Source organism: Capra hircus, chromosome 22 (assembly GCF_001704415.2).
Source record: "Capra hircus breed San Clemente chromosome 22, ASM170441v1, whole genome shotgun sequence".
In the NCBI taxonomy this organism is placed as follows: domain Eukaryota; kingdom Metazoa; phylum Chordata; class Mammalia; order Artiodactyla; family Bovidae; genus Capra; species Capra hircus.
Genome location: NC_030829.1, coordinates 43,420,606 through 43,435,543, shown reverse-complemented (window position 1 = coordinate 43,435,543; position 14,938 = coordinate 43,420,606). Strand labels below are relative to the sequence as shown.

At 41.4% G+C, this 14,938-nt stretch overlaps 1 protein-coding gene across 20 annotated transcripts in view; it reads left to right on the top strand.

Moving 5' to 3' along the window:
• SLMAP (sarcolemma associated protein) overlaps window positions 13,984-14,938 on the top strand; it is a 160,504-nt gene continuing 159,549 nt past the window's right edge. For all 20 annotated transcript variants that reach the window (XM_005695817.3, XM_013973602.2, XM_005695811.3 and 17 more), the window contains exon 1: window positions 13,984-14,587. In XM_005695817.3, coding sequence (XP_005695874.1) covers window positions 14,390-14,587 — 198 coding nt within the window. In that variant the 5' untranslated portion in view covers window positions 13,984-14,389. The remainder of the gene's footprint in view (window positions 14,588-14,938) is intronic.

The following is a 14,938-nucleotide window of genomic DNA, read 5'->3' as shown; positions in this document are numbered from 1 at the left end:
AATTCCAGATATCAATATCACTTACTAAAATCCATTTTTTTCCCCTTTTGATATAATATTGACATATAGAGGAGTGTGCTAAACGTGTTGAGTTTTGACAAATACATATACCTCTGTGACCCATACCTTTAGAACATTACCCATCACCCTAAAACCTTCCTTCATACCTTTTCCAAGTAAATCTCCATCTCCAACTTCCATAAGAGACAACTACTGTTCTGATTTTTTTTTCTGGAGTTTATCATTTTCAAAAGTACTTCGTGAGGACTTAGATTCAGTGCTGTCTCAAATGGGTGCACAGAAAATTCTGCAGACTGTAAAACAGGAAAGACAATTCTAGAATATTGTGTTGCAATCAACAAATATTTGTTGAGTCAAAGATTAAAACTATTGAAATCACTTTGCGTGCTTTTTCTTTTTCTTTATTTTTCTTTTTGGCCATGCTGGCGGCTTGTTGGATCTTAGTTCCCCAACCAGGGATCAAACCCAAGCCCTTGGCAGTGAAAGCACAGTCTTAACCACTGGACTGCCAGGAAATTCCCACTTTTTCTTTTTAATAGTTTAATTTTCTGGTAAAAATTATAATAATGTATATTCCAGAAAAGTGTAAATAATATGGAAAAACAAAGAGAGGACATTAAAAACCACCCATAGTGGAGGAATAAACATTTAAAAATATTCTATGAAATTTCTCCCAGCTACCTGTGCATATATACATATAATGATCTGTGGATGAAATTTAATAAAAATTGTTTCATACACATGTATGGTCCATTACTGGGTTACAACATGAGCACATTTTACAGGCTGATTTATGATTCCAAAATGCCATCCAAAGAGGAGGCATGGATTTACATCCACTGACTGGCTATGTTTTAAATTCTTAAGGATGGAAAATAAATGTTTGTTTTATATTTTTTTCTTGAGGGTAGAAGAGAGAACAGGTAAAGGGCTAATATGTGCCCCTAAAAGCACATCAGTCCAGTTGAACTCAGTTCAATAAATAATTACTAAGCAAAGATAAGAGGGCTTCCCAGGTTGGTGCTAGTTGTAAAGAATCTGCCTGGAAATGCAGGAGACGTAAGAGACATGGGTTCAATCCCTCACTCGGGAAGATCCCCAGGAGGAGGGCATGGCAACGCACTCCAGTATTCTTGCCTGGAGAATTCCATGACAGAGGAGCCAGGTGGGCTAGAATCCATAGCGTCGCAGTTGGACACAACTGAAGTGACTTAGCATGCACACACGCAAAGTTAAGACTAGCTGCTGGGAACAGAAAAGATAAGGCATGAATCCAATATGTAGAATGCTCATACCCTAACCAGAAAAGGCAATGGCACCCCACTCCAGTACTCTTGCCTGGAAAATCCCATGGATGTAGGAGCCTGGTAGGGTGCAGTCCATGGGGTCGTGAAGAGTCAGACACGACTGAGCAACTCCACTTTCACTTTTCACTTTCATGCATTGGAGAAGGAAATGGCAACCCACTCCAGTGTTCTTGCCTGGAGAATCCCAGGGACGGGGGAGCCTGGTGGGCTGCCGTCTGTGGGGTCGAACAGAGTCGGACACGACTGAAGCGACTTAGCAGCAGCAGCAGCATACCCTAACAGGAAATTTCTTTGACTACAGGGATTTATCCTTACTTGAGCCTACATAATGAGGGAGGATCATGAGGATCTACTCCCAAAGGAGCACTGAGTCCTTCATTAAATTTGGTACAGAACTCAAAAGATATAAGTGAAAAGCAAGTCTCCCTCCTGTCCTTTTTCCCTGCATCTCTCACCCAGTGTTGATTCTTTAGGGTTTACCACTGTTACTGATTTCATGTATCTTGCGTGTATATATATATACACACACACACACACAGGCATATGCTGAGCAGGCAAAAATATTAATTGTCCACTCATCGCTTACTCATTCAAGCAATTTAAAAATACAATTGTATGACACTTACACATAATTTTGCATGTTGCCCTTAAAATTATACCTTGGAGATTGCTCCATATTTATTCATATGGAGATGCTTCATTTATTTTTAGCTTGGAAATCATTCATAGCCACTCTTCATTTTTTTGTTTTTTTTTTTTAACTATCTCCACAATATACCACTGTGTGAATGTAATTTATTTAACTGGTACATTATTGATGGACTCCAAATTTAGTCCCGATATTTTGCTAATATGATCCTGCAGTGATTGTGTGAATCATCTGGCTTTGAATCGAGTTAGTAAATACTTGGTAGAGGCATTTGTTGGGTTTTAGATGAATATTTAAAAGTACAAAACATTAAATATGTTAATGCCGTGTCTGAAGTATGTTCCCTTAAAACCACTGTTAAAACAAAAGCCTAAGAGCCAACAGGAAATCTCCACCCACTTAGTCAGACTCCAGGAGCAGTAAATAGACAGGCCTATCCAGTGTCTTCCAGGTTCACAGAGGAGCTTTGTCACACAAGTAGTAGCTCATTGTAGAGTCCATGCTTTGGCACTAAGAACTTCCCCTAGAGAGTTTGGATCCAGCAATATAACATACAAATATTCACTTGTCACACAAATAATTCATCAAAAGGCCTTGGGACACGCAAACGCAGAAACAGATTTCCTCTTGCCCTTCCCATTGATTTTTTTTTTTTTTACTTCATTTTGAAATAATTATACTTAGAGAAGAGTTTCAAGAATAGCTCAAAGAACTCCCACACGTTTTTTGTTCAGATTCACCACTTTTTAACATTTGGCCACTTTTTAACATTTGGAGAAGCTTTCCGTATACACACACATACACACATACGTACCTGTGTATTTATGTATGTATTTACATGAGTTTTTTTTTAATGGATTAGTCAAGAGTAGGTTGTATATATAATGCTCTTTTATCCCTTAATATATTCCCTAAAAATGGGAATAATCTGTGGATTTTGAGGAAAAAGTCTGACCTGGCAACCTTCTGTTCTTTTTTGAGAATCATTGACTTTAAGAGCTAGAAATAACCTGAAAGTGTCTAGTTCACCTCCTTTACACACAGGGAAACCCAGAATTAGCAAATTAGTCAGTCTAAGTCATATTGCTAATATCTGCGAGGAGATCCTCTCTTCTGGCTCTTTCCTCTCTACAAGCCACTTGGTATCATCTGGTCCAAACTATTCAATAGGTTTTATAAATGAGGAAACTATGGCCCAGAAAGGGTTTATGATTTGTCTAAGATCACACAAGAAGTTACTTTCCTGGATTCCATAGGTAGGTATAACTTTTTGTATGGGGCTCAAGAAGAACACTAATTTTCCTGTATTTGCACTCAATGGATAAACTGATGAATGGACATCTCATGCTTTTGCCTGCCCAGCAATCCTTCCCCCTCCTTCTGTCAACAGCTTTGGGAAAGTATCCTTCTCCCATTGGATACAGAGTTAGTGGGACTACTTCAAAGTTCTGCACTTTTCTGGCCATGAAATGGGCATGTAACCTGGCCTCAGTCAGTCAGCTTCTCTAGGGCATTTGAATTTTTTTTTAAATAAAGAACAGACTCTTTCCATTTGTTTATTTCTTTTTGGTGTGCTGGGTCTTCATTGCTGCTCTTGGGCTTTCTCTAGCTGCAGTGACTGGGGGCTACTCTTTGTTGCCACGCACAGGCTTCTTACTGTGGTGGCTTCTCTCGTTGCAGAGCACCAGCTCTAGGGTGCTCAGGTGTCAGTAGTTGTGGCACACAGGCCCTAGATTACGAGGGCTCCCATAGTTATGGTTCGCAGGCTTTAGTTGCCCTGAGCATACAGAATCTTCCCAGAGTGAGGATTGAACCCTTGTCCCCTGCGTTGGCAAATGGATTCTTATCTACTGCATGGACTGTGTCCACCAAGCTCTTCTGTCCATCGGAGTCTCCAGGCAAGAACACTGGATTGGGTTGCCATTTCCTTCTCCAGGGATTCTTCCTGACCCAGGAATTGAACCCAGGTCTCCTGCATTACAGGCAGATTCTTTACCATCTGAGCTACCAGGAAAGAGGATACCCTGTATCCACTGCACCTTAAGAGAAATCCAGGCATTTGAATATTGAGGAGAAAGCCTCAAGGATTGAAAAAGATTGAGTTGATAAGGAGGCTTAGTTCAGTCACTCAGTCATGTCCGACTCTTTGTGACCGCATGGACTGCAGCACGCCAGGCCTCCCTGCCCATCACCAACTCCTGGAGTTTACTCAGACTTATGTCCATTGAGTTGGTGATATCATCCAACATCTCCCCTTCTGTTGTCCCCTTCTCCTCCCACCTTCAATCTTTCCCAGCATCAGGGTCTTTTCAAATCAGTCTATTCTTCACATCAGATGTCCAAAGGATTGGAGTTTCAACTTCAGCATCAGTCCTTCCAATGAATATTCAGCACTGATTTCCTTTAGGATGGACTGGTTGGATCTCTTTGCTGTCCAAGAGACTCTCAAGAGTCTTCTCCAACCCCACAGTTAAAAAGCATCAATTTTTCAGTGCTCAGCTTTCTTTGTAGTCCAACTCTCACATCCATACATGACTACTGGAAAAACCATAGCTTTGACTAGACAGAATTTTCTTGGCAAAATAATGTCTTTGCTTTTTAATATGCTGTCTAGGTTGGTCATAACTTTTCTTCCAAGGAGCAAGCATCTTTTAATTTCATGGCTGCAGTCAGCATCTGCAGTGATTTTGGAGCCCAAAAAAATAAAGTCTGTCACTGTTTCCACTGCTTCCCCATCTATTTGCCACGAAGTGATGGGACTGGATGCCATGATCTTAGTTTTCTGAATGTTGAGCTTTAAGCCAACTTTTTCACTCTCCTCTTTCACTTTCATCAGGAGGCTCTTTAGTTCTTCGCTTTCTGCCATAAGGGTGGTGTCATCTGCATATCTGAGGTTATTGATATTTCTCCTGGAAATCTTGATTCCAGCTTGTGCTTCATCCAGTCCAGTATTTCTCATGATATACTCTGCATATAAGTTAAATAAGCAGGGTGACAATATACAGCCTTGACGTACTCCTTTTCCTATTTGAATCAAGTCTTTTGTTCCATGTCCAGTTCTAACTGTTGCTTCTTGACCTGCATACAGATTTCTCAGGAGGCAGGTCAGGTAGTCTGGTATCCCCATCTCTTGAATAATTTTCCACAGTTTTGTGATCCACACAGTCAAAGGCTTTGGCGTAGTCAATAAAGCCGAAGTAGATGTTTTTCTGGAACTCTCTTGCTTTTCCGGTGATCCAACGGATGTTAGCAATTTGATCTCTGGTTCCTTTGCCTTTTCTAAATCCAGCTTGAACATCTGGAAGTTCACGGTTCACGTACTGTTGAAGCCTGGCTTGGAGAATTTTGGGCATTACTTTGCTAGTGTGTGAGATGAGTGCAATTGTGCAGTAGTTTGAAGATAAGGAGGCTACTTACTGGTTTTTGTTGAGCATCAGCTCTGCTTCCCATCCTTCCTGAGACTCGCTTCTTCAGTGTTTATTTCCATTCTCTTAGCTATCCATGTCTTTCTAGTACTTTCCATAGGCTTATGTTGGCCAGGGGTAGTTTCTGTTGTTTGCAAACAAAGGACTCTAACCAGTAACAGCTGACTTGAAAAAAGTTTTGCTTTCTGCAACACTTGCTGAAACAGAACTGCGACATAGGTTGCATAGGAAAAATTTGGACCTGGATACACCCTTCCTCAAAGCTTCACTGTGCCATTCAGTCTAGCTGATGACATTCCACTTTCCCATTCCCTGAAGTATGTGAACGTGTTCCTTCACAGAGCAACCGTTCTGTTAGTTGTTCTTAGAAATATCTCCAGCAAGGAGGCACCAGTTAGTGGTTATTTTAACTCATTGCCCCCAAAGTGTCCATCTGGGTAGAGTGGTGAAATACAATCTGATTTGAGCACAGTAGTCCAGGGTGGGCTCTCTGCCTGATTCATTCTAGGGTTTGCCACCAATAGGAAGTGAAGACACCACTCGTTGTCTTTCCTGACCACCTGAGAAGGAACTCCTTCCTTTGGAAGGAACTCGCTCATATGCAAGGACACATTGGTATCTCCAGAATAACATTCAGACAGTGTAGTCTGATTCTTCATTTAGGAAGAAAAAAAAATTCTCCAAGAAAGCATGATCATCTTCAAAGAAACTCACAAGTTCTTGTTAAAAACAGCTTTTTCTTCCTTAAAAATTTTTAAAATTTTAATATTCTTAGAATAATATATATATTATATATAGTTAACATTATATATAGTTTATTATTGTTAATATTATGACACAGAGCAATTTAGCTTCTCATTAGCCACTCAAGAATCAGGCTTTTGCATGACTAAAGATCCAGTCATTTAACAAATACTTTTAGGTCAACTCTGTGCTAGGCACATAGCAAAAGCAAACAGGCTCCTTCCTCTTATAGAGTTTACAGTCCAGAGGGACAACAGACCTTAATCCAGATGTTATACTTGCACCCCAAGTGTTATAGGTGCTGTGAAATGACAAGTGCAAAGATCTGTGAGAGATGGAAAGTAAACGGTTTTTCTCAAAACAGATTCCGTAATTCCAAGTGAATTTCTTAAAAAGGCTAGAGGACAACCCCTCCCCCTGTTCTATGAATCTGTAAGTGGTCTGTGAGTGTACCAGCCCAGCCTTGGTCAAAACAACCACAAAAGATCTAGTCCCCCTTTCAGAGCAAAACTCAGGGGTTCTGCATTTATTTTCTCATTGTGTTAATCATTATTGTTTCCAAAACCAAACAGAAGAAGAAAATCAGTCAAAATGTCTGTTTTAAAGGCAAATACAAATGGGAAGATATATTCATTTTCTATTGCTGCTATAACAAACTACCATAAATGGAGTGGCCTAACACAATTTCTTAAAATCCTATAGACTGGGAGTCCAACTGGGTCTCACTAGGATAAAAGCAAGGCATTCGCTTTTCTGAAGTCTCTAGGAGAGTATCGGTTTCTTTGCCTTTTTCCAGCTTCTAGAGGCTTCCTTCATTTCTTGGTTCGTGGCCCCTGCTTCCTCCATGTTCAAAGTCAGCAACAGGTTGAGTCCTCATGTCACATCTCTCTGATTTACTTGCTGTCTCCCTCTTCCACTTTTAAGGACTCGTGTGATTAAAAGTAGATCCACCCAGGTAATCCATGATAATCTTCCCAGCTCAAACTCTGCACCCTTAATTGTACCTGCAAAGTCTTCTTTGCCTTATGTAACCTAATGTACTCTTACTTGTAGGCTCTTTGGATTAGAATATAGACATCTTTGAGAGGCCGTTGTTCTGCCTACCACAGGAGGCATGGAAAATGTTGGTAAGGGTGAAAAAAGGGAGAGATGCTTCATTCTTTGTGGACAAACAGGTACAAGGTGATGACATTTTTCTACATATGGTGGTTATCTCTGGGCAGTGGAATTATAGGTAATTTTTTAAAATATACTTCTCTGCTTTCCAAGCTTTCTACATTATAAATAAAACACTTTTTGTAAAAGCACTATATTTTAGTTATTTAGAAGAGTGTCTATTGTAAGGAAGTGCACAATTAGACATTTCAGAATAGTATCATGATTGCAACTCATTGTGAAAAGTTTGGTTTTTGTGTGTGTGTCTCACACATACACACACACGCATATACATGGAAAAGGCAAAATGGCCAAATGATAAGTCAAAGAGGAGTAATCTGTACATTCATTGTAATTGTAGTTTTCCTGTGCATTCGAAATGTTCTACAGTAAAAAGCAAAACTCGAATGGATAGAGAATGTATTTGATTTCACATTCTAATTATCATTTTCAAGAATAACAGATGCTAAGAGTGAAAAGATAAGTTACAAAATCAAGGCATGTTTTCTCTGGCAATCATCTTTGCTGCTGATACCAAGTTATATAATTCGATTCCAGGAGTTAGAGACATGGACCTGGCTGGTTTCACTTGAAAAGTTCTCATTTCTATAGGAATGCTTGTTCATTGTCAACAGCCTACTAATTTGTCCTAGCATTTCATATGTTCTCTTTGTTAGCATGCTGGACTTGTACAGAGCAGATTGGGTTCTCAAAACAATATGCCCAGTGTGCGACCAGCTCTGTAATTTGACGGACACAGTACAAAGTAAAATGAGGGACCTTTTGTTTAAAAAAAGTATTAAGAATTTCGAGACAACAGAGTCCTTCTCAATGCAGACCCTGTGTAAGTTCACACACTTATGAAATCAGCTCTACACAAAGCCCAGCAGACTCCACCAATGGTCTCCTCCCACCAAACCTTATATGCTGGGCATGCTTGGTGGGAATAGGCGTGGTGGAAGAGCAGGAACTCTAGACTCATTTTACTACATAATCTCTTTACTCCATTTCAACCAAATGTCTTAGGAATGCTTGCAATCAAAGAGTCCATCTATGAAGTCTGTGAATTATTACCATTTAGTGAGATGCTTTTGACCACTATCAATGACACTGTTGTATAGTTATAGAAACAATGCATTTATCTGAAACAAAAGCTCTAATGTAGCTTATTAAAAGGAAATAAAAATAATTATATTAATATTAAAAAACAATGATTTAAAATGTTAGTCTTCTCAAAATAAAGAATATACTTTAAATTTTTTTTTAAATCGCTAGATGAACAAAACCACCATGTATAAACAGTCTCTGATATTTTATTTTTATTTTTATTTTTTTTTAGTCTCTGATATTTTAATTGGTAACTAAGTTATTTAAAAACAAACCCAAATATACCAGTAAAAATTGAGAAAGAAAATGCCTCATGTGGCTTTTTGACCCATCCCTTTTATTTTTAAGCATTTGCTGCATTCCAGCTAACATTCTTAAATTGATTATAAAAAGCAAAAGAACACTCCCAGTAATCAAAAGGGGACTTACACAAGAGTGACCAAAAAAATAGTTTCTTATCTTCTTCCTTCTCCCCCAATCCAAGCTTTTTGCTATTGATATAAAATATTTATCATATCTAGCAACTGAACAACAGCAACAACCATAATATTTATCACGTTTAGTAATAAGGTTCCTAATGTTGATTTTCCTATTTCTGATAATATGATATTTTTAAAAGGGCATGCCTCAAATGGGCTTAGAAAAACATCTGGAAGGATATAGCTAATAAACTGTTAACAGTAGCTAGCCCTGGGCTGAGGATTTGTGATGAGGGTAGAAAAAATTTTTACTTTCCTTACTTTTGCTTATATGAATATATGCCATGAATATGTGTTCACTTTATCAATAAAAAAAATCAATAAATAAAATTTTCAAAAAGAACAACAATACAGCCTATACTTTAGGTCTAGCATGGCGATTTAGAATCAGTCACTTAATCTCTTTAGTCTCAGTTTCCCTACCTATAAAATGGGGTTAGTACCACGCAGAGATGTTATGAGGAAAATATATGGTAAATACACTTTCAATAAATGTTCCTTCTCTGAGCCTCAGGTTCCTTGCCTGCAGAATGAGAGAACTTGATTAGTTGTCCATGATCTTTCTGAGAGTTAATCTTTGGATTCCCTATTTTTATATTCACAGAAAAAGACTGCTACATGAAAAATAAATCTCTTTACTTGTCTGCAGGTAATTGTTTTTCTTTTATTTCCTGAAGAACCAGGAAGCCAAAAACCAATGAGCAGTACCTCTGGAATGTTTGGGTAACTCCACCCTGGGCACCTGGGAAATGACAGAGTATTTCCACTCATTAGAATCTCCCTGATCGGAGGGGGATGGGGTGCTGCGGGGAGAGCTTTTCTTATTGTGAAGAAGATTAAACTTCAGTTTCAAGGAGCCAGTGTGTGACATCAAAAATAGTATATCCTCTCAATTTTAACCTTTGACTACTCCAGTTCTTCTCTTTAATTAGTTCGCTTACTTATATTTGTTTGCAACTCAGATACTCTCCTTAAGCAGTTATGCAAGTTATTCACTATATCATGTGTCATTGGTTAAAATCCAATTTGATGATTATCAAACGCATATTAAATGAGTTTACAGAGTAAACTCTGTAAGTTGAGTTGTCTCTTACACATCTGAAATGCTAATAATTGCCTATCTTTCATGGTACTAGGGAAATAATTTTGCAGTTCTTTGTTTTTCTTAGATTGAGAAGTAGCATGGATCATAGCAGTGGTAGTAATGATCAGTTTACTCAAAAAGTAAAAATAAAAGAGGAAGAGAAAGCTACTTCATTGAGAAATACTATCATTCCACATTTCTCAAAGCATAACATGCTTTTTATTTAATTAAAATATTATATGAATACTGAATCATAGAGAGCAACACCCACATGGCTTAGAATTCAAAATATCTCATGTTTGAGATGTCTTAAGCCTTTTTTGTGCCTACCAAATACCAGTGGGTGAAGAACGCCTTCAATGCCATTTTAGCGTTTCCAGCACCTTCCATAGCTTCATAAGATTTTTTACCCTTCCAGGTTATAGCAGTTCCAGCTTTTCTTTGGAAAAATATGTGAAAAAGCGTATTCTCTTTGTTTAACATTCATTGTAAGAGACTGTAGTAGAATTGAACATAAAGAGATATGTTTTGTTTCCACATTTATGAATACATTTCTCTATATGCAAATTAGAGATAATACAACTTGCCTCTTACTGTATGTGGAAGGCTGGACGAATTCTTAATATTAGTAATAATAATAGAAACTGACCTTCTTTGAGCATCTACTATTTTCTAGGCATCATTATCTTATTTTATCCTAACATTATCTTATTTAATCCTGAGACTCTGTGGGGTACTATCTACTTTATTTTCAATGAGGAAATTGAAACTTAGAGAAGCTAAATAATTTATAATTTACAGTGCTTTTAAATGGTGATGCAATGTCTAGTTTTGAAACCTTGATTTTCATGATTCTACTTTGGTCTTCTAGGAGAAAGGTGGGAATATTCTGAAGACCACTGCATTCATTGCCTGCAAGTCCTTCAGCAACTGAAACTACTGTTCTATGTCCTTCTTTCCTGACCACCTCTTGTGAACTCTTAGTTGCGGTATGTGGAATCTAGTTCCCTGACCAGGGATTGAACCCGGGCCCCCCTGCATTGAGACCACAGAATTTTAACCACTGGACCACTAGGGAAGTCCTGATTCCCACTAATTTTTCACGTCAGTTTAATTACTCTACCATGCTCCCATTATCCTTGATAAATTCATTACAGCAAGAATCTTATTGTAATGTTTCATCACCTAAATCATGAAGAACTCAAGGGAGTCTTTGCTTTTTTTTTTTCTTTCCATTGTTGTATTTCCAGGGCCTATGGCAGTAGCTGTTTCCCACCTTCAAATAAAATATGAATAGAGTGAATGAATGAAAAGACTTCTAAGTTAAGTGACTTATAAGCTCATGCACAGAACTCATTAGGGTTATGTGGAGAGTCCTATATTAGTTTATTCCACAAAAGCCTAAAAGTTACTACAAATGAAAAAAATTTCATCCTCTTATACTAAAACTTTTCAACACATCCTTATTTTTCTCCAAAATACAGTACCAGGAACACAGTAGTAATTCAGTACATATTTGGTGAAACAGTGAAGAATGTTAGAAAAGTATACAAGGTCCTTATAATCTTCTATAATCTAACACATATTCTAATACTTTATCCTGCAATAATTAGTAACAGTATGTACTTTTCAATCATGTATCAAATATTTATTTAGTCACTATTGCGTGCCAGGCATATTGGCCCATCGTTTCAAACAGCCTTATTCTTTTTCTCCCTGGAAACTTATGACACCATTCATCAAATACTATATTTATTGTGGTTTTCCTACCAGCCTTCTTTCAGTTCAGTTACCTCCCACAGAAGACCATCTCTGACTCCTTTAGCACCCAGTGCTTGCTTAGCCCTGATTACATCAAAGTGAAGTTACCTCTGTTTGTCACCCTTCTCTCCCCATCCCTATCTCATAGTACTCAGGTGTAATCTCAGAAGAAAAATTTAAGGTTTTATGCACCTACGTGTTTCCAGGGTTCAGGACCGAGCTTGGGGCCGGGCCTCAATTCTGTATATACGAATTGAAATGCACTGTCCCTTACTCTTTTATGAGCAAATGGATTACTACCTTGAATTCTCACAACAGGTGAGTTAAGTATTATCTCCATGTAATTGATGACAAAACGAGGCTTGGTTTAGAAATGTGCCCAAGGTCACACAGTGGTGAAGCCTGTTGTCAAAGGAATCTGAAGAATGAAGTCACCACTGATTCTAAATGAGTATGGCTCTTTTCGTCTATCTTTTTCTTGAAAATTTCGTTTAGATTTAGCGAAGTCTTTCCCTGTTGAGACTAATGACTCCTTATCTACCTTACTATTTTGAGTGCAGGAAATACCTCTGTCGTCGTCTTCTTTTTTTTTTTTTTAACCTCTGTCTTCATATTCGAAATTGTTCGACCTCTTTCTGGAAGCAACGCGATGTTAACTTTTCTGATATAACACTCATTTCGGGGTAGAATCTGAGTTAGGAGCCCTGGGGGACAAGATAGGCCCAGTTTACAGTAAGGTCATTTGAAATGGAATGCAGGGACTAAGAAAGTTTTCCTCCGGGAAGGATACCTGGGAAGGGGAGAATGGACCTTAGATGCACAAATCCTAAGGCTTGTGGGAATTTAATTGCTCACACCTAGGGCAGCTGTGGGGGACTGTGCTGCCCACAGCTAAGATGGATGCTAATAACATCTCCTTCGGATGAGTTTGTCCTCCATGCTCATTTGTATTTTCAACGAGGACTATAGTGAATAAAATGTAGGAAAAGCAGGCGCTTTCTTACCAAGATGGTAAAGTAGGAAGTTGGCAAGTTACGTTTAGAAAACCTTCAACAAGTCAAAAAAATTTTTATTGCCCTTAACCAAAATGGTAGTAAAGGTTGCCCCACGGTTTTGAAGCGTCTAACCCTTAACTAAGATGGCGTTTGGAGGCTTGTTGAAAATTGGCTTGCCCTCTTTTCTGCCCTTGAGCAATATGGCTTCAGCGGCTTCGGTCACGTGACGCCCCGACTACGGCGCGGGAGAGGGGGTAGGAGGGCCCTTGAAGGGTGCGCGTTCCCGTGGCGGTGCACCGGGTAGGTTTCAGTCAGAGTCACTATGGCGGCTGGCGCTGGCAAGGTAAGCTGAGGCGGCGGGGCCAAGGGAAGGTGGACCCGTCGCGGCGTCCGGGCTCCCAATCCCCTGAGCCCGTCCGCAGAGAGGTCGGCCGAGGTCGTGACCAGTCGCGGGGTTTGGCTGGGGTGGGTTGAGAGGGGCGAGGGCTGAGGCGGGCGGGCACCGGCGCCTGACGGCCGTTTGTTTTGATGTTTTCCCCCTCAGGTCAGAAAGTTTCCTGCCTCGTCGGTCACAGCCTGAGCGTGTCTCACCGGCCGCGAGTGGTGGAGGCTGCGGCGGACCCAACCCGGGGCCTCCAGGCCTCTCCCCCAATCTCCGGGCCAGCCTCCCTCCCCCACCTCCTCGTCCGCCCGGAGCTTCGGCTGCTGCCCCTGAGATGCGACCCTCGCGGGGGCGACCCTGAGAAGAGGCGACCGGTGTGCTGAGCACCAGCCGGGAGCCCAGGCGTCCAGGGACCAACTTCCTGCGGCCCAAGACCCCGGAGCCTCCCTCCGGGTCGCGCCTTGCTCGGTTCGCACCCGCCTGCGGAGCCGGATCCCCGCCCTGGTCGCGGAGACGCCCGCCAGGTGCCCGGGAGTCCCGCCTCGGCCGCTGCCCGCGCCCCCGTCGGCCCCAGCTCCTCGTGCCAAGGACCCCAGCCACCGCCGCCTGAGCCCGGGCGGTCCGGGCACCCGGTGCCACCTCCCGGGCGGCCTCCGGGCAGCAGGGGCAATGCAGACTGTCCCGCTGGCCGTCTAGAGCCCTCCGTCGCCTCCTCCATCGCCTTGTCCCACCACTCCCGAGGCCCTCGAGGACGGGCGGTGGCCGCCCAGGGGTGCTCAGCCGCACCTTTCTTCCGCCCGCAAGGACCCTTCTGGCCGCACCGACCCTTCCTTCATGCTGCAGTGCTGCAACATTTCCGCCACCGAGGGGGAAAAGCGGCTACGATCCCAAACAAAACACAAGAATTGGCGTGTGACTCATCTGCTTGGATACCTCCAGCCCCCAAACTGTCTTCCAGGAGTTTTCTGGGCCGAAGCTGTCCGATGTTTGAGCCTTTACTTCCCAGGGAAGGAGATGGACTGAAAGCCGCCAGTTGGGGACTTTTGGGTGATCAAGGCGCTGCTGGGTTTTCAAGGAGGTGATGGGGCTTGCTCTGGCTTGTCTTCCCACCCAAGTGAAGAGTTGTTGATGTTCACTGGTTATGCTTAGACAATGTACAGTTTGCTTTAATTTAAAATTGCGGGGGTGGATAAGGGGGTCTAGGCTTGTGAAGGGCAGCTCGGATCCGGTGGAACTCCTCTTTGTCCCTGGTAGGAGAGACACCCCCAAGTCTGTCCTCGATGCCGTCAGCCTTGGCCATCTTCACTTGCCGCCCGAACTCACACCCGTTTCAGGAGCGTCATGTCTACCTGGACGAGCCCATTAAAATTGGCCGCTCCGTGGCCCGCTGTCGACCAGCGCAGAATAATGCTACCTTTGATTGCAAAGTGCTGTCCAGGAACCATGCTCTCGTCTGGTTTGATCACAAGACGGGAAAGGTAATGTTATTAAGGTGTCTAACAATCGTTGCTTTTCGTTTCCCTTGGCGCTTTCTGCGTAAATGTATGCAGGATCCCAGGGTTTGCACCCAGAGGAGACTTTTCAGCCAGGCGGGGAAACCCAACTTTTTGTGTGCCTGTTTCTAGTGATTGAATGGAAAACAGAGAAGGAATTGTAATTAAATGCCTCGAGAGGGCGATGGCATCTTGATAACGTGGTCATTCCCAGTGAAATCCTAAGCCCTAATGCGTTTTAGAAAGCTAGATAGTGAAACTTGGCTTCTTGCTTTCATTCTTTTCCGAGAGGTGAATTTGCAGTTCAGTGCTTGATGAAGAAAGCAGCACTTCGCA